The sequence below is a fragment of the Argopecten irradians genome, chromosome 9 (assembly GCF_041381155.1).
Source record: "Argopecten irradians isolate NY chromosome 9, Ai_NY, whole genome shotgun sequence".
NCBI lineage: Eukaryota > Metazoa > Mollusca > Bivalvia > Pectinida > Pectinidae > Argopecten > Argopecten irradians.
Genome location: NC_091142.1, coordinates 5,027,890 through 5,047,760, shown reverse-complemented (window position 1 = coordinate 5,047,760; position 19,871 = coordinate 5,027,890). Strand labels below are relative to the sequence as shown.

Here is a 19,871-nt window from a genome sequence, read left to right as displayed (position 1 = left end):
ATGATCTACATTAATTCTTAATAGACTACTTTTAACCAAATACAACAAAAATATAGCAACTAAACCAAATCATTTATTAAAATATATATACTTGATTACATTGATTTTACTGCATCAACAAGAAATTTAAACAACAGTTAATTTCATTTCAACAAATACATTTTGAATATGATTAAAATAATTATAAACAACATCCCACAACAGTTTGAGTATAAACTGAATAACCTCAGATAGAAGTTCGCACATATACAACAAAAACACCACAGGCATACAACCTTACCACAGGGACCTGGCACAAATTTCTAACCAACAGTTCAAAATATTACAGTATCTACTATAGTATAAATACTGTTGGTTAGAAACCCGTGCCAGGTCCCTGTGAACCACACTTTCAACATTAAAACAGTAAGAAGATCTGTCATCGTCGGAGACGCATGGTTGAATACACTAAGATATGCTACAGAGATAAGTATAGCATATAGTGAAATCAACCATGCGTATCCAATGATGGTACCCTGTTTACATAACAAAGAATTTTAACAAATAACACAATAATTATGTCTTATTTAAAATCAATTAAGGTCGTAATTAAATAATGTATATCTAAGATTAGATAGATATGTTAGCACTGTCAAATTCTTAATGAAAATGTTGCAGTTTAGTGGTTAAAAATTCCAAGGAGGCTCTACCACTAGCTTTCGAGTTTTCAATTCCTCTACCACAGATAGAGGAAAAATGAAAATTTCAATATTCAAAAGATTTTTGTTTTGTATTTTATATTTCAGAAAATGAAGCTTGAGGTTAAATTACAACAGGATTTCTATGTGATACTTACAAATTCACTTTTAAATAAACAACAAAAACATTAATCTGCAGAACCTGCCTATATTATAAGGCTTTTTTAAAACAAATTGCCTAATATATAGACAAAAAACGTCGAAAAAGCATTATAACATAAGCAGGTTTAGCGAACTACCAAAACTTGTGCACATATGTTTAATTTATAAAAAAATAAAGTCTATAATTTTAGTACTGATAATTCATAAATGACATTTGATCAAAAGTTTCAAAACTTGACATGTACATGAATATGACACATGATGTTTAGTAAAATTTCTGATTAATAAATTATGTAAATGAATGTTCATTGAAAAGAAAACCCAGTTAATATTGAATTGCTACTGATATAGCAACCAATAAGCATCCCTTCCCCTTTTTGACATTTGGACTCTTCTACTTCAAGAACTAGAAGAGTCCATCATGAAACTTAAGGGATGAATGAGTTAAGCGCTCCTCAATTTCATAAAAGCATCAAATACAGAAGTTGTGGAAGCATTAAATGCACCTTGAAAATATTATAATATAATGTATGAATTTTTAAAGTCATTTAAAGTATGTCAAAGTGGCAACAATATAACAGTCATGCAGATACTTGGCAGAGCTAGGCTAGAAAGATTGTTAAAAAATAGATATATTTTATGTTTAAAACATTCTGGGGTAAAACTGCTGTTATAAAATAAAAAGTGCTGTCAGGTATTAAATATGTTCATAATATGTTCTATAAAAAATGAAGGACGGACTGAATACATGAAATGTATCGTTGTTAATCAGGGTTTGACTTGATCGATTATGCAGAAGAAAACAAAAAAATACGCAATTCCTGTCGAGTGCCCCGACTAGGAATCAAACCAATGTCTCTTGTATGAAAAACAACAGCTTTACCAACTGAGCAAAAGAAGCAAGCTTCTTCAGTTGAGTGACAGAGACCGTATTTAACATTATTCACAAACCACATCAACTCGCTCCTTTTACAATTATAATCATTTGGCATATGATATGTCCTGATAACATGTACTGTACACCAACTTTTTTTTGAGGCTACTAAATTTTACGATTTCCATTTTCAAAACATTTTCTTGGAGATTAAGTTTCACGGATTTACAAATTAAATTTTTTAAATTTGAATGAAGATATCTTTGAATTTAATATAAATTATAGTGCAAGATTTGTCAAAGAAATCAATTTTCGGAGATAAAATTTCACGAATTTACCTTGATCGTGAAATTCGCGAAAAACAAACCACACGTAAAAGAAAGCTGGTTTACAGTATGTTGTCAATAAAATGTTAGACCTTACAAATACTTCAACTGAACACAACAAATATATCTACTATTATACGTACACAAGATCACATTACAAATACAATGTCAAACAATATGATGAAATTTGTTCTGAATTCAGAGTTACTTCCCTTTGTTTGAGTTCGTTTGTCAAATGATACAGGAGTGAAATGCGTCTCAGGAGATTCATCTTTTAGACATATCCTGTTTTTTTTTTCATTCATTAATTATGAATTATGAAATTCTTTAATAATATGATATGTACAGCAAACTTAGTGTGTGTATTGATATTAGTATACAAAAACAGGATCAAACACAGGGACCCGGCACATGCCAGGTCCCTGTGGGATCAAATGAATTTGTCATAGACCGCGTGCAATGGTTCCAGCACAGGCATTTGGCTTTATAGACATGTTTCTCTATATAAATAATATGTGACGGCGACTGACACAATGGGCCCAGATGCGGCGATTATGACGTCGGAATAAATGACGTTATAAAGTTACGCACATTTTTGCCGACGTCACCACGTGTATTTGCGGAAACTCTCAATAAACTATGTTTCATTAAGCCTGCATTTTATGTATGAATTCAAATACCTGTACAGTATCAATACATAATATGAAGGGTAGACTGGTGTCAAGGAAACAGTATATGCATAAACATATATCTATTCAGAGAAAAATGTGTATATAGAGCCAAACGCCTGTGGTTTAAAGTTGAGAAATTGGTTTGGTCAGTAAAACTTTCATGCTAATCAATACAAAGCTTTTTTAAAACATGTACATATAGATACAATGTGCAAGGTCCACAAAATAAGGTATATATCTATTTTTTTACTAATCGGTTCATTAAGAGGGTGCGAGAGGGAAAGGAGGGAGTTGCAGCATAATATATATATATATCAGATTTACAAGCACCATGACATAAACTTGTTCTACCATAAAGTATGACCACAGTTTTAGTTTGACTAGTACTGTGAATTAGTTATTCAACAGATACAGTATCATCACATATACACATCAGTGACGTCACTGATACAAGATATGTCTATACTTTTCAGTTACAATGTCATAATTCACTGAGGTAATTAATGCTGAAAAATAATAATATTTGATTCTCTTAAAAAGCAAAAATATCGGTTAAATGATACACTAGCTATCAATGCTGAATTGAAAAAAATTAAATACAGTATCATCTTTCACCATAAATTACTTACAATCAATTTATCTCTCATTACGCTATAATATGTAAATTATACAAATTTTACACACACACACACAAACTTTTACCAATTTGAACATAAACAATCATGATTTTTATACAGGTTTAATTTTGTATCCTCAATTGATGAGGACTCTGACTAAGACTTTTAATACTAAAAGATTGATGATTACTCACAGGCAAAATGCACATGAAAATTTTGTTAATTTGAAAAGAAGAAAAAAATGTCATGTTGATATACATTGTATAAAATGTACCAAAATGACAAAAAACATGTCATGGGGCAAATGTTATAATTTTTATACACATTTGAGGATCAATTTGATAAGGCTTATAATTTTATGTCACTTTCAGATAAATTTCAGGTCAAGCTTGCTCTTGACATGTACCATTGGATAATATAATCTTTCTCAGGTTAACAATTCCTTGTATTAACCTACAACAAGTCTATAATTGTATACCACAGTGAACAAAGTGGTAACTTTCACATATTATGTACTTTACACTGCTTAATACTTGATGTGCTGCAAACACAATTACAAAAATAATTTCTCAAAAAAATATTTTAACTACCTTTAAAGTCTGAAGTACAATGCAGCAGTTTTTTTACCTTGTTTAAAATAACTGGAAAACTTCTACAGTCATAGTGTATATAATTATATATGTATGGAACACATTCTGATAGGTAATTTTATAGAGTCATGATAATTACTCATCAAACTTTTGTAGCATGATCTTTATCTAAAAGTTAAAAACAACCAATTGACAATCATTGATTTTTCAAATTTTGATGTACTAATAATATAACTTAAATCTCTTATAACAGAAAGGTAAAAACAAAATGTGTTTTAAGACATATTAATTGTTCTTAATTAACGTTATATTGCTTTTTTTTTTTTTGACGCTCAAATTATGAAGTTAACCACAAATTTAATTCCCTATCAACATATTATTGAGGTCTTCTCTTAGGTCACTTCACCCCAACAGAGACAGTTGAACTCGACCAATTCCACAGCTAGACTAGTTCATTATTGAATAACGGGGGTGAGTGTGTTGATAATAACTCCGATTACTTTTTCTGTTTATTCAACTTGTCACTGATGAAGATGCTGTACACTGCCATTAACCAAATGACAAAGCCAAAGAAGAAGAACGAGAGATTCACATCAAATGGCGGTCCTAACTTCTCTGATCCATATCCTATCGACCAGGCAAAAATACTGCCCCCGATCGCTGGAGCCAAGGACCTACAACATCAAAACAATGTTCATTAACTTGTAAATCTAAAAAAATTTAATTCATAGCTATATGAACTTCATTTTCTCAATGGAACTTCAGGTGTCCTTCGAAAATGTCAGTCTAATTTAAAGTAGGAAATATGGTTATGTACACTGGAATACAATTATATTGAAATCTTTTGAAGAAAAGCAAAAATCTTCAAAGTATTAGTGTCCAGATTTCAATATAACCAATGAAAGAATCTTTGAATACATGTTAAAAGGGATCAAAATTCATTTTTAAATTGAAAATATTTCAATATACATGTATCCGATTTCAAATTAATTGGGTTTCATCGTACAAGAGAGAATATGAACATCATACACAGTCATACAGTCTTCTGTTTTCATCTTAAACACTTTGACCAAAAGTCATACTTCTAGGTTGTAATATGCATCCAAGTAAATGACATTCTATTATCATATAATTTTTATTATCATATTAATATTATTCATTTGTATATATATTTATTATATTTTTTATATATATTTGTTATCAAATCATAAACTTAAGGTCTTATTATATGAGGTAACTGGTTGGGCTACTGTCCGCTGTCACTGGGTAGCTGCGAGTTACTGGACATAATATTGTATTACGTGTTGAAGACGTGACCTGTTTCGTTTTCTTATGAAAACTCATCAGAGGTAGCGAGTTGAGTATGAGCTCCCCTTTATATATCCTATAAGGATAGCCGGTAGCTGGTAGCCTATATCCAGTAGCCTGTAGCCGTAGCCGGTAGCCGAATTCCTGTTTTGGGTAGCCAAAGGCCATTAGCCGACAGAAAATGGATGGTAGGTGTTAGCCGGTATTGGTAGCCGGTAATCTGGTGTTACAGCTTCTGCTGGCATGTTGCCAGTGGTGAATAGCTGATATACGGTCTTATTATCCAATTACCTGACCAGTTGAATTTTGTTTTAATTTTAAAATTGTTTACCTAGCAATAGCTGTCATAGTCATAGCTATGCCGTTAACAGCTCCTGCACGATTCGGCGGGGCAGAATTGTTGACAAATAGGGAAGAGGCACTAAAGCAGCATGCTGTGATAAGCTTCTGAGGGAGCAAGATCACAATAACCAGCGTCACCAATAGTGAGTCCCTGCATAGAAAACAAACATTGTAAAGACCAAGAATATCCGGTAACTTGTAAGATCAGAAATGAATCTGTGAGACTGTAGTTATTTGCAACAATAAAGATATTTGTGAAAATGGGAAAAACATGCTCATGTAACCATTCTCTTGGAACCATGTTTCTTTAAAAAAATTTCCCTCATAATTATTCGAGAATTCTTCACTGCATTATCATCTAACAACTGGATAATCATCAATGTCATTATCATTGATAGGTAAGATGACAATAACAAACACTGTGATACTGTATTGTCGCTTAATTCTGCTTGCCAAAAATGTCACGATTTGGTCTAAAAACTAGAAAATCATACTTCAGCAGTTTTAATATTTTCCCAATCCGGTTTTATAATTTAAGGGTATATATGAATCAATCATTTCTTAATATTTGGACGGCCATATTTTTGCGATCATAGTAATGTCACGCGAAATCGCGAAAATATCATCCCTGCTAAAATAACGGTTATGCAGTAAATTATTGATAACTTACTGGTCTTGTAATAAATGAAGCATAGGCATCACAGTTATGGCAAACATCAGAACCAATGCACAACCAGCAAACGTCTGAAAAACAACAGTTATAGAAAACATCAGAACCAATGCACAACCAGCAAACGTCTGAAAAACAACAGTTATAGCAAACATCAGAACCAACATACAACCAGCAAACGTCTGAAAAAAACAACAGTTATAGAAAACATCAGAACCAACGCACAACCAGCAAACGTCTGAAAAACAACAGTTATAGAAAACATCAGAACCAACATACAACCAGCAAACGTCTGAAAAACAACAGTTATAGAAAACATCAGAACCAATGCACAACCAGCAAACGTCTGAAAAACAACAGTTATAGTAAACATCACTTGACAACTTATAAACAATCCGCAAATGTCTGAAAAGTTAAATTGTATTCACAGAGTTACAGGTATCTGCCCTTGTGGGTATGTAATGATTGATATGTCAAGTTTTCATGAGCGTATCATCATATTTTTTAGAGAAAATGATGAAAAACAATGGTTAATAAACGTCAGATTATACAGTACATGTACATTTTCAATTTACATATTGTAAAGGGCATCTTACAATTGTTACTCACTTTCTTGAGACCAAACTTGTGGGCCAGGAATGGGAAAAGGAAAAGGTTAAACACTAGTAGAGGTATAGAAGATATTCCAATCACTGCTCCAATCTTGTCTGGGGCATAGTTCAGTCCATCTGGATAAATAAAAAGCAAATTTTTAAATCTGTAGATACACATTCCATAAGAAATTAAAGGGACAATTCAGGCTTAGAGTACATTAAAATTTGCATACAGTATATATCAGAAACAAACCAGTTCTAATGGAAATTAGATTAGTTGGTTTTACTGTGATATGCCAGAAAAGCCCACTGTAGTGAATTGTATGTGAAATGTTCAAACTCACCTAATGTCCACCTTGACATATTGTGGTCTGTGTCTTGTATGCCGAACCCTGGCCCTTGCCAGTGTAGTAAAGAATTTTATGTATAGAACTACTCAAATCACTCTTACAATAGTGTGTTTACGTTATTAGGTGCATGTCCTTGTCTAAATATAATTTCACCAACACCTTCAGTGGTTATGTATTGCATTTTTTAAACGTATATGACTTTGGTTCTGGTATGAGCACAGCATACATGTTTTACCTGCTTAATCGTATTAATCAACGATTTGGAATTTCAACAATATCAATCAAAATACTTAACAATGTCGTGGAATTTGTCAATATTTCTTGTTAAATGTTTCATAAGGAATGTAGAACAATACATTTATGTCATATTTTGCTTCGTGGTTATGTATTAACAGAATAAGCTTCATTAAATTGTCCCTTTAATGCTTTGATAGTAATCTGTCCTCTTTAAAATAAGTATATGTGTTTCGGTTGATTAAGTAGATATTCTGTTTAAATTATCAATGGTTTGCTAGCTGCCATCAAATAGCCGGGATACTGAATTTCTTGACACTGAATAGGTACGTATAACATGTGCTCGTATAGCCATGAGGCGCTAGATACCACTTGGTGGTTGGTCAATTAGCATGGCCTGATGATGATGTTTTCTAACCAATGAGAATGCTTATAATATCCATGGTACATTGATCACTCACCAAATCTGCGTTCTGTAGATAACCAGACAGTGAAGATTTCCTCAAATCCGATAATGCCGAATGAAGACACCGAGTACACCATAATGGCCTGCCGAACATCACCCATCCTGTAAAATATAATATTTGTTTATTTATAAGAGAAAGTATATTTTAGTACATCATTTCTCACGTTAAATGTTAAAGGGACAATTCACTCCGGCTTTTTCTTTTACATAACCAAGAAGCAAAATATGGCATAAATGTATTGTTCTACATTTCTTATGAAACACATGACATAAATTATTGACAGATTCCACGTCAATGTTTAGTATTTTAATGGATACCATTGTAATTACAAATCATTGATCAATACGACTAAGCAGGTATAATATGTACGCTGTACCCATAAGTCACGCACGTTAAGCAAATGAACTACATAGCCACTGTTGAGGTAATAAAATGATTTTTTAGGCAAGACAATTCACCTAATAAGGTAAACACACTACTGTCAGAGCGATTTGAGCAGTTCTAGACAAAAGTAGCATTACTCTACGAGCAAGGGACAGGGTTCGGCATACAAGTTGTTTGACCACAATTAGAATGGCGGACAGCGAGCGAGTTTGCACATTTCACAAGCATTTTACCACCATGGGCTTTTCTGGCATATCACAGTTAAACCGACTGATCTAATTTCCATTAGTACTGGATTTTTCCTGATATATGTACAAATTTTAATGTTCTCTTAGACTGAATTGCCCTTTAAAATTACAGGATTACTGATAAAATATGTACATTTACCGAATATCTATTTGAATTATGTTTTTATTATGTTGAGCTGTTGAATTGGTGTGGGGAACTTAAGATACAATATTATGTTTCCCTAATACAATTTTAAGCCAGTTATTCATGTTTGACTTATACGAAAAAAAAGGTGGCATATTCAAAAGTTGGAATAATATACATTGTATATCATGCCAAGAATCAAACACAAAACTATGATCAAATAACAAAATATTGGGAACACATAGACAAATATTTGAAATACACATCCCTCCAAAAACTGTATTACACATGTATACATTTTTGCAAAAATACATAAAGTACAGAAATATGTAAATCTTGTAAATACCGGCATCAGTATAATTTTATAATTTATCAACTTATCTATCTACTCTAACTCATTAATTGTAATTTTGAGGGTTTTCATAGTGATAAATAGTCAGAAAATTTTAACACACGTAACAGAGCTTTTGGAGGGCAGCTGTTTAAATTATTGTAGCATGCATAATATGTTTACCTAAAAAGTGTCACTAAGTTTGTGTTTTTTATAGCGTTACAACACCCAGATGGCTGTTCTTTTTCACTCCCTGCCACCAGTATCTTTCCATTACGAGAGTCTCCTACGGCAGCACCATCTGATTTAAGTATGGTAGTAGTTCTCACTGAAGAGTTCCCATGATCAGATTTATTCAGTTCATGACTCGATTTTGAAATCTGAGCTACATCAACTACAAAATCATCTCTTTCCCGTAGTAGTCTATCCGACGGGATATGACACAAAGACAGGCTCTTTTTTCTGTGATCATGTGACAATAGGTGTCTTATTTCCTCTCCCAGAATTCCATGGCGTCCGGTCTGGGTCTCTTTCTGGAATAGAAAGGTCGCAGCTTCTGATTCGCAGTGCAGATCTTCTACTGATAACGCTATTTTTGGCAGTAAATAATCTTGGTTTTCCTGTTCTTTAGGTAAGTCATTAGTGACAGTTGTCAGGGCTTCTTCATCAGCCTCTGTAGTCTTTATATTTATATTTTTTCTGAAAAATGAAATGAACAAAATAAATTAGAATATTTGGCATTGGAAATGTCACTTATTTCATCTAAAAAATTTAAGTAGGCAATGTCATAGCCCATGTTAATAAACATTAATTTTGCTAGTATTTTTCATAACAGCCAAAGAAAGGATAGGTTTCAGTATCTGGCATGGACAAGAAAACAGGGAGGTAAGTATATAGAGAAAGGGGAGATAATTATAGTGAATATTCTTTTCATAGAGTCAAATATAACAGAACCAAAGAACATTTCTTCTATACAGAGACGTATGAAAATGAAGCTGAAGTTAATTGCTAAATATAGGTTCATGAAATTTGAGCATTATACTTGAGTGTGAAGCACAATTTATGTAGGGAGTGACTGTTATATTCCTGTTGTATCAGGGACTTACTTGGAGTTCAAGGTTTCAGGGAGAAAGAAGAAATCCAAGACGATCACCAAATCACAGATAATGAAAATAATCATGCAAGGAAGGAGGTATGGAAACTTGAAAAACACACCATCCGCCACGAAGGATTCTGGGTAACGTTTCACTGGTGAAGCAAGAAGTCCTAAACGAAGAAAAAAATTACTTAAATAATTCAAGTTCACTGAAATCTTTACATGCTAACAGAACAGAAGTAAACTTCAGTTCATGAATTTGTAATCTGATAAAAAGGTTATTGCAGATTTGATGATAATTTAATATTGCACAGCCATCCAGGATTAGCAGTTTGTATTTAATCATAATCCTGTCATTTACATAAATAATATATGTAATACCATATCAAAATCAAAAAAAAAATCCAAGACTTATTGAGACGAATGTGTTTCACAAATACTATGAATTGACAATGTACATGATTATCATGTAATTCATATAAAAAAACAAGAAAATGAAATCTTAGCCGTTTTAAATTTTCATAATCTGGCTTAAAGTGTCAATAGGATTCAACAATATTTCACTGGTCAAATATTCCTGATCAAAGCAATGCCCCGCAAAAATCGTGAAAATATCATCCAAGCGAAAATAACCAGCTGGCTATACAGTATGAAATATGACACTCTATACTAATGTATCCAAACCCTGACCCCCTTCCCCTTCCCCTTAGGGAACCTCCATTAGTGCTCGACCACTCCTCCTAACATAGGATCAAGAATAATCTTCATCCTCAAGATAATAAATCTTATTGATATCAGCATCCCAAGTGTACATGTATCAATACTCACCCCCTAGGGTGGGGCCTAGGACGATCCCTGCCCCCCAGGCCACAGATATAATGGACATCCCCAGTGCCTGGTTGGTGTTGTCACAAATTTCATACAACATTGTCTTCGCTGTTCCAACAGTACCTAAAAGAACACATTTTGTTGTATGTATATGTGATAGACTTTAAACTTTATTTGAAAATAAATTTCATCATAATTTGACCATGTAAACCAACTTATTTTCCTTGGTGCTTTATTTTGGCATATTTTGTGGGCGATTAGAATTCATAGAAATAAATTGTTGCAAAAAGGTTTTAACTACAAGTAGATGTTTTACTTGTTATTGTTCTAAAGTGCAATATTAACTTGCCTTGAACATGATGTTTGACATGAAAACACAAAATTAAGTCACTGTGAACATGATATTTGACATGAAAACACGAAATTAAGTCTACATGAAAATACATTTGCAAATTGGTTTATCGTACAAAAATATGAAACAATTAAAACTGCATTCAATGGGAATGTCAGTATTAATGATATATCAAAGATGAAAATACTCTGCACTGATCAATCAAGCAGAACAATACCATTTTTAAAGTACTTTTATGGCTACCAATAATAATATAATCATCAATGAAGTACAAGTTCAAGACGAAATTCAAGTTTGGCTCAACAACGCATAGTGCATATGATACATTGTGTTTAGTAATCATAACATATCACAGAAACACAATTTAACAAAGTATGACGATTCATTGAATCTACCCTATCCGGGCCTCGAACTCAAGATCTACTGCACCAAATCTCCTTGCCAAACATATCTAAGTATTCAGTGTTTTACCAAAAAATTGTACTTCAGAAATGGAATAGAAAATTATTTCTCACACAATTACCATTTATTTTACATACCATTTGCTAGTCCTGTGAGAAAACGAGAAATGATGGCCATAGGGAGATTGTACGTAAACCCAAACACAAAGGAGAAAAATCCATTTCCAAATATGGTGATCATCATTATTGGACGACGTCCATATCTGTCAGATAACCAGCCCCAGAAATAGCTGTAAAGCAAAAGAAAATAGTTAATTAGTGATTTATCAATGATTAATATACACTATCACTATACATGTATATATCATAGGAAAATGATATTAGCAAGATGTATGCATACCTACGAACAGCTATCATTTGAAACCTCGTCACTTTAGTAAAGTTTTTGCTATGTTTCTTACATGCCTGTTTATTATATTTTTTAAACATTTACCTACTCTCTTGCTGTATTTCTTACCTCCCCTGTATAGTACTTGTTGTGTTATTTATCTCCCCTGTTTAGTATTTGCTGTGTTATTTACCTCCCCTGTATAGTACTTGCTGTGTTACTTACCTCCCCTGTATAGTACTTCCTGTGTTACTCCTCCTGTTTAGTACTTTCACCTCCCCTGTTTAGTACTTTCTGTACTTTACCCTGTTTATCTCCCCTGTATAGTACTTGCTGTGTTACTTACCTCCCCTGTTAGTACTTGCTTGTTATTACCTCCCTGTTTAGTACTTCCTGTGTTACTCACCTCCCCTGTTTAGTACTTTCTGTATTACTTATCTCCCCTGTATAGTACTTGCTGTGTTACTTACCTCCCCTGTATAGTACTTGCTGTGTTACTTACCTCCCCTGTATAGTACTTGCTGTGTTACTTACCTCCCCTGTATAGTACTTGCTGTGTTTTTTACCTCCCCTGTATAGTACTTGCTGTGTTATTTACCTTCCCTGTATAGTACTTGCTGTGTTACTTACCTGCCCACAGCCCTTCCAGCAAACACAGCAGAAGCCACGAGACCAGCGTAGTAACCCTTGTCCTCCTCATTATAACCAAATCCCTGTTGTAAAATATTATATACAGTATGTAGTATTAATTCAAATGCTTATTATACAGTATATACCTGTCAAAACCGGATATCACTGCCACCAGTATATTTGGACAGTATATGCAGGTTTCTGGATTATACAGGTTTTTAATACTATAAATTAAGAAGGAAAATGCCATGATACAATTATGTTGGAATATATATACTGAGAGATCTTGATTAGACAAGTCCCGATACTGCTGTATGGGTAGCAACTGATAAAAAATCTTTATTTAAAACATGCAAACAATTTTCAAGAAATTTTGTTTTTGAGATTCTAAATTAAATGTTCATTCCTTACCACAATCATTTCTGGCAGGAAAGGAAACAGGAAAGTGAGAGTGACCGCACTACAGAACTGAAACAGAGAACAACAATAATATGTGACATACTGTACGATGAGTCACAATGGGAAGGGTTATTATTTTCATATAACATCCATTTTTTGTGACCTGTGACTGCCCCTACTCCCTGTGATCAGAAGTGTATCAATTTGATCTTCATTTATACTTGAATTGAATTTTTACTCTGTAGAACACAAATACACTGGATCCATGTACCACATGATTGGATGCAACAGGACAGGACAGGATGGACATGGGTAATTAAACATTTTCCTCGTTTAGGAGTACATGTTTATCGAAAATAGTTTATCCCATAGGTTCGTCATTCGGATGCTTCTGTAAGGTGTGACAATATCATTATATTATCCATTGGGTATCCAGCACATTATAGCAAGAGTTAGCAGGTCCTCGTAGACATGTGAGATGTTTTTATTATATGTCTTAGTGCATCTGAGTTATAAATTTAAAGCGTAGTATATAGAGGACCAACCAATACATTCCAGCTAATCTGAGGTGTTTTGGTGTTAATACTTCAATGGCGATACACAGCATTGCATAATGAGAAAAAGAAGCCTATGTAAATGTACCACAGTTCATGGATAGGGCACAAAAATACTTACTAAAGAAATGAAAACCAAGAAAACATGTTTCCAATTTAGTGGAGTTGCATTTTTATCTCCGACACGAATCTTATTTTTCACTGTCCTCCATATTGAAGATTTTCTTTGTGGTAAGTTATCTTCACTGTTGTCATGGTTACCGCCATCTTGGTTGTCCTCCAAATGAGAATGGACACCATTGGTTGGGAGATGGCCTTTATCTTTCTGTTCCATGATTTCAATAAAAGTTAAAATCTTGTTGAGTTTCTAGTCCACTTAAAACACTGTGACATCTCTTCTATCTCTTTGGAATTCATATAGCACACAAACATCTGAAATCAAAGAAAGCTGAAGTTTTAAGTATTCATTCATTGAAAATAAAACAGCTCAATGAATGAGACAACTTAATTGAAAGTTATGTACCTATATGCTAGTCAAATTGGCAAACTTAAAATTCAAAATTAAAAAAAATCTAACATTTGACTCTTCTCTTTTTGCTTAAAGAAGCCCAAGATGGATGAACATTTAAGACAATTCAGACAAAGACAAAAGTAATTCAGACAAACACAAAGACAATTCAGACAAACACAAAGACAATTCAGACAAACACAAAGACAATTCAGACAAACACAAAGACAATTTAGACAAATACAAAGACAATTTAGACAAACACAATTCAGACAAATACAAAGACAATTTAGACAAATACAAAGACAATTTTGACAAATACAATTCAGACAAACACAAAGACAATTCAGACAAACACAAAGACAATTCAGACAAACACAAAGACAATTTAGACAAACACAATTCAGACAAATACAAAGACAACTTAGACAAAGACAATTCAGACAAACACAAAGACAATTCAGACAAATACAAAGACAATTCAGACAAACAAAATTCAGACAAACAAATACAAAGACAATTCAGACAAATACAAACACAATTCAGACAAACACATTCAGACAAATACAAAGACAATTTAGACAAACACAATTCAGACAAATACAAAGACAATTCAGACAAACACAATTCAAACAAATACAAAGACAATTTAGACAAACACAATTCAGACAAATACAAAGACAATTTAGACAAACACAATTAAGACAAACACAAAGACAATCAAGACAAACACAATTCAGACAAACACATAGACTATTCAGACAAAAACAAAGACAATTCAGACAAACACAAAGACAATCAGACAAAAACAAAGACAATTCAGACAAATACAAAGACAAGTTAGACAAACCTAATTCAGACAATAACAAAGACAATTTAGACAAACACAATTCAGACAAACACAAAGACAATTCAGACAAAAACAAAGACAATTCAGACAAACACAAATACAATTCTGACAAATACGAAGACAATTTAGACAAACACAAGTCAGACAAACACAAAGACAATTTAGACAAACACAATTCAGACAAACACAAACACAATTCAGACAAACACAATTCAGACAAACACAAACACAATTCAGACAAACACAATTCAGACAAAATTACTCTCAATCATTGAATGTAATAACCTCATATTTGTACATAATATAATATAAATAATATACATACATACATTACATACAAATTATCACATGTTCCCTATATAAATCACTGTCAGAAATAATAGAGCGGTGACTTGTTTGTTTTCGACTATGTATATAAATAAGCATTTCAACACATCAATTTATAATTAATTCTGAGTCAATTTGTTCTAGAAAATACCCACCCAATTTTCTTGGTATTTTTAAGCTTAAGAGGCCCGGTGTGGTCTCAAGTACATGAGACCACAGGAAATATGACCTGAACACCCAGGAATATTTAAGGCTATAGGCGATAACACAATTTCACATCGGACTGATGATGATAAGAGTTAGCAGTACAATTACAGGTGATAAAAAGGAAATAAATATAAAGTACACAAATCCCAGCTGTTATATATATATAAAATTGATTTATACATGATTTTGTATATTTATAATTAACCTATAAAACAAAATTCCATTTTTATACAGAGAGTCGTTATCAGCAGATCTATATATCTATATTAAATACATGTACAGAATATAAAAAGGATTGTATCGGATCAAATACGTTGAAGACATCGAACAGATCCATATACTAGTACCGTATTCGACCCAATAACAGACCCTTCCCTTTCGAAGCCTCAATGTCACTTATGTTTATTAAAAATAAAGACTGAAAAATATGAATGTACTATAGATTTTTCAATTTAATTCTTTTCTAAATAGATAAATAGCTTCTTGTGAGCCATAATTTCGTCAATTTTGTAAACTGCCCTAGCTAGGTGATTATTAGGTTGACTTTGTTACCAAGTATAACAAGCTAGCTGACAAGTCAGATGGAGACAATTAGTTGGCTGCTCCACTCATTGAAATCACAGGAACCTGGCATAAATTTCTAACCAACAGTACTAGTAATATAATATAATACTATATATATAACTACTATTGGGTTGAAATTCATGTCAGGTCCCTGTGATTTAAATATCCTTTTCAAGAGTTTTGTCTGCTAATTAAATGTATATATCCTACAAATAAATAATTTGTTTAATTGATATTTTGGTGTTTACATTTCCAATTTTAATATTTTAAGATCAGTCTACATCTGATTTTAAACATTTAAAGTTCAAGGATTTAAATTTCACATCACAATATTTTTTTTCATTACACAATCAAATAAAGAAGATAACATGTTTGGACTTAAAAAACCCACCCCAGACATGAAATCAATTTTGATTATCAAGTTTATGTAGTAACATGCACCAATTATATTTGTTTTCTTATTCTCGTTCCCCTATTGCTCATATACATAATGTACCTGTCAAGTATCCTAGATTGAACTGGAGACTCTCAAAATTTCAAGCAAAAATTCAAAATTTCCAGTTTAAAAACATTAATATGGGGGAGGGGGAGTGATTCTGGAAATTTTTGGAAGTCACCAGTTTTTTCCCACTTCAACACTTGTCTGAGAAAAGTGTAAAAAAAAAAGGCTATTTTACATATATATCATCTTATTTCGATTTTTTAAAATTTATTAATCACTCAAATTGATATTAGTATTTTCTTTCTGTCATGAGTTTTCATTAATATTTCAAATAAATCAGTAGTAAAGTGATTATTATATGTACATACTTAATGTTAAAATTAAATTGCGTACTACCAATGTGTTTTATTTGCATTGGTTAAATTCGTTAAGATGATGTCATACATAATCTCCAATTTGAGAGAAGAGTTTAGCGAAAAGAGATCTCCATGCCACTTTAAATTTTCTACCATTGATCCCATCTGCCATGTGACCCCCCCCCACCCCCACCCCCCTCCCTATATACATGTATTTTGATTACACAATGCTGGGTTTGTCATATTATTTAAAAAAAAAAATTCTAAGATTTATAAGTCAATTGGTAATATAATGAATTAATGTTATCACAAATGTTGAAGCGTATTGTTGAGCACCATAGTGTAATCCCTACATTGGGATTCCAGTTTGAGACTCTTTTATATTTGGACATTTGATGGACATGTCCCTTGTCTGACGCGAGACATCTATCAAACATCCAAATACATGTATAAAATAGTCTCGAGGAGGAATCTCAATATCTATCGTAGTGGAGCAGATAAACAAGTCTAATTATGGGTAATGGTTACCCATTTGAGTAACAGCTACCTGTTTGTAGTAATCAATAAGTTACCCAAATGAGTAATTCTGTGAAAAGAAAACGAATAAAGTTGTTTTAAAAATCATTATCAAAAAAGGGTGTCATAATTTTTAAAATGTCCTACAACTGATCTAAGACTCTATGTTTCTGTGGGCGAAATATCAAATTGTATTGTCTAACTTTGTTGTAAGATGACAATTTAGGTGCTCTCCATGGACTACAGTGCACATGCATGTATATATATATATAGCCATCAGGGAAATTCAGTGCAAATGTCATGGTTGAATGAGTTTTACCTGTGTTCTATTTTTAGCACCATAGTAAGCAATGGAGGTGGTTTAGTTTGTGACTTTTACCAAAATTGAGACAATGAAGTTTGTCCCATTTTGATTAATAATGTACTAAGTTATGTTAGTAATGGTGCCATGTCAAATTTATTACGCCCTTTTTTGATAAAAAAGTTTTAAAACAGCTTCATGCAGTTTTCTTGCACAAACTTCCTCATTTGGGTAACTTATTGATTACTCAAACAGGTAACTGTTACTCAAATGGGTAACTGTTACCCATATGTGCAGGGTTGTGCCCAACCTGTTAATTAGATTCATTTTGGTTGATAAAAATTATATAGACTGAATTGTCTCTTTAAATGTAGGAAATAGAGAAATAATTCACTTACCTATGTGAACCGATAACGATTATGACGTTGATCCAAAAATAGTTGCTTCTGAAAAACACAGATTGTTTGTATTGACACTATTGTCTACAGTACAATAGACATCAATGTAGCATCTGAAAACAAAATCAACTGGTTCAACTAAACCGAACTGCTGAATGGTGAATTATAGAATACATGGAACTTTAATATTATATATATATCTGTCATAAAGAGTGGAAAATGTGATGGAAACTATAGCAACATTGCATCAGTTAATTTGTCCAGTATTTTTCCATGATGCTGCAGCACAGTTGTGCAAAGACATGTACAAATGTAGTCCTGAAATCAGACAATGCATGTTATATAACATACCGGTTTTCGAGTCGTCCTGCATCACTGTCGAGTTAAAATTGGTTTTCCCGGATTTGTGAACAATAGAGTAATGGTAAGAACCAGCTGTCATGGTTTTAAATGCATCAGCTTAGGCAGCAACATCCGTTTCACGATCATCGATCGTGATCAGCTGATGTAATAACCTTGCTTGCCTTTGGCAGGAAGTTTATTGTTAGTATGCAATAAAGGACACGAATTCCGGAATCCGGATAAACAGCTATTAGACGACAAAGCCTCAGATAAGAGCATCAAATTATTCAAAACACATAAAATAATATTTTTGTTTGTTTTTTGTATATATTATTTTTAATTTTTAGGTATTTTTTCTATTAGTACCAGAAATTTAAAAAAAATAAATACTATATAAAATCTCTGTTAGTGACAGTATCTTTTTTTTTACAATTCTTGGTAAAAATTGCGATATGGACATTCTCATAAAATTCACTTTTTCTGGGTCTAACGTTAGCAGCCTTGTTTATGCATCTCATTTTCTCCCGTTTTTTTTTTTTTTTTTTGTTTATGCATCTCATTTTCTCCCGTTTTTTGTCAATATGACTGGCAAATAATTTGCGTACCTATATAGGGTTTAAGATGCTTATGAAACTCAAGAACTGAAACCACATCTCCATGCATGGCATTTTTTTCTGTTTTCTTAGCAGAAGGTTTACTGGTATCGTTATATTTGCCAACTGGACATTGACAATGGAATAATACATGTGTTGTAGTATTTTCTACATTTTTGATATATATTTTTTTTAAATTTTACATTTAAATCACCACTGAGTTTCATCAAATAACAAAGTGCAGTGCTTCATGAATGAAATGGTCAACGTACAGAAACTGGATTGTGGTCAGATACATTTGGTCCACAATCATCAAGAATATAGTACAGAGCAGTACCCACCATCCGATAAGGGTGGATCTACATGTAGATGCTACTAGATTCTTCTCTACGTTTGAACGCAATAACTATTTCGTTTAGACGCAAAACTTTTGCACGCAATAGTATTGCGTTCACACGCAAACTATTACTTTCATACACAAAAAACTTTATAATTTTTCATGTCCTTTCCCAGTTATCGTACAATATCCTCATTATTATTTTTTGTCAATGTGTCAAAAAGAAACAACAGTACATTACTCAAGTTTTTCTCCAAATTAATTCAATGCCAACTTCAATCTAATTAAAATTAAATATGTAATTTTGTTCCGCTACGATGCACTAAGATACGCTCCAATGTAAAGTCTTAATTGACAATAACATATCCAGGATGGATTTCGTTAGGTAATCATGTAACGTAAATCTACATCTAATCACACTTTGAATTAATGATATATATATTTAGACTTTTCAAATTTATTTCTTGATTGAATAAAACTATCTGAATTAACATATCTACCCGGACGCACGCAT

At 32.6% G+C, this 19,871-nt stretch overlaps 1 protein-coding gene across 2 annotated transcripts; it reads right to left on the bottom strand.

The window, feature by feature from the left end:
* Positions 1 to 58: 58 nt before the first annotated feature.
* Positions 59 to 18,636, bottom strand: LOC138331165 (uncharacterized). Of its 2 annotated transcripts, XM_069278634.1 has the most exons (14): positions 18,437 to 18,636; positions 18,086 to 18,133; positions 13,738 to 14,048; positions 13,075 to 13,131; positions 12,664 to 12,746; positions 11,784 to 11,935; positions 10,893 to 11,015; positions 10,075 to 10,234; positions 9,152 to 9,667; positions 7,876 to 7,982; positions 6,847 to 6,965; positions 6,238 to 6,311; positions 5,557 to 5,718; positions 59 to 4,591 (listed from the first exon to the last, which is right to left on the bottom strand). In XM_069278634.1, exons 3-14 carry the CDS (start codon positions 13,948 to 13,950, stop codon positions 4,414 to 4,416), a joined length of 1,944 nt encoding a protein of 647 aa, XP_069134735.1. In that variant the 5' UTR covers positions 13,951 to 14,048; positions 18,086 to 18,133; positions 18,437 to 18,636; the 3' UTR covers positions 59 to 4,413. The 2 variants fall into 2 exon arrangements, with proteins under 2 accessions (XP_069134735.1, XP_069134736.1); XM_069278635.1 differs by lacking the exons at positions 18,086 to 18,133; positions 18,437 to 18,636 and adding an exon at positions 15,304 to 15,399.
* Between the last annotated feature and the right edge of the window lie 1,235 nt (positions 18,637 to 19,871).

What these genes read in the sequence shown, in the direction of transcription:
- LOC138331165 (XM_069278634.1), bottom strand. Translation starts at nt 13,950, where the DNA reads ATGGAACAGAAAGATAAAGGCCATCTCCCAACCAATGGTGTCCATTCT. An exon ending in GCTGGAAGGGCTGTGGGCAG is followed by an intron (nt 11,936 to 12,663) that starts GTAAGTAACACA and finishes TTTGCTTTACAG; the next exon opens with CTATTTCTGGGGCTGGTTAT. An exon ending in ACTATGACAGCTATTGCTAG is followed by an intron (nt 4,592 to 5,556) that starts GTAAACAATTTT and finishes TTGATGTTGTAG; the next exon opens with GTCCTTGGCTCCAGCGATCG.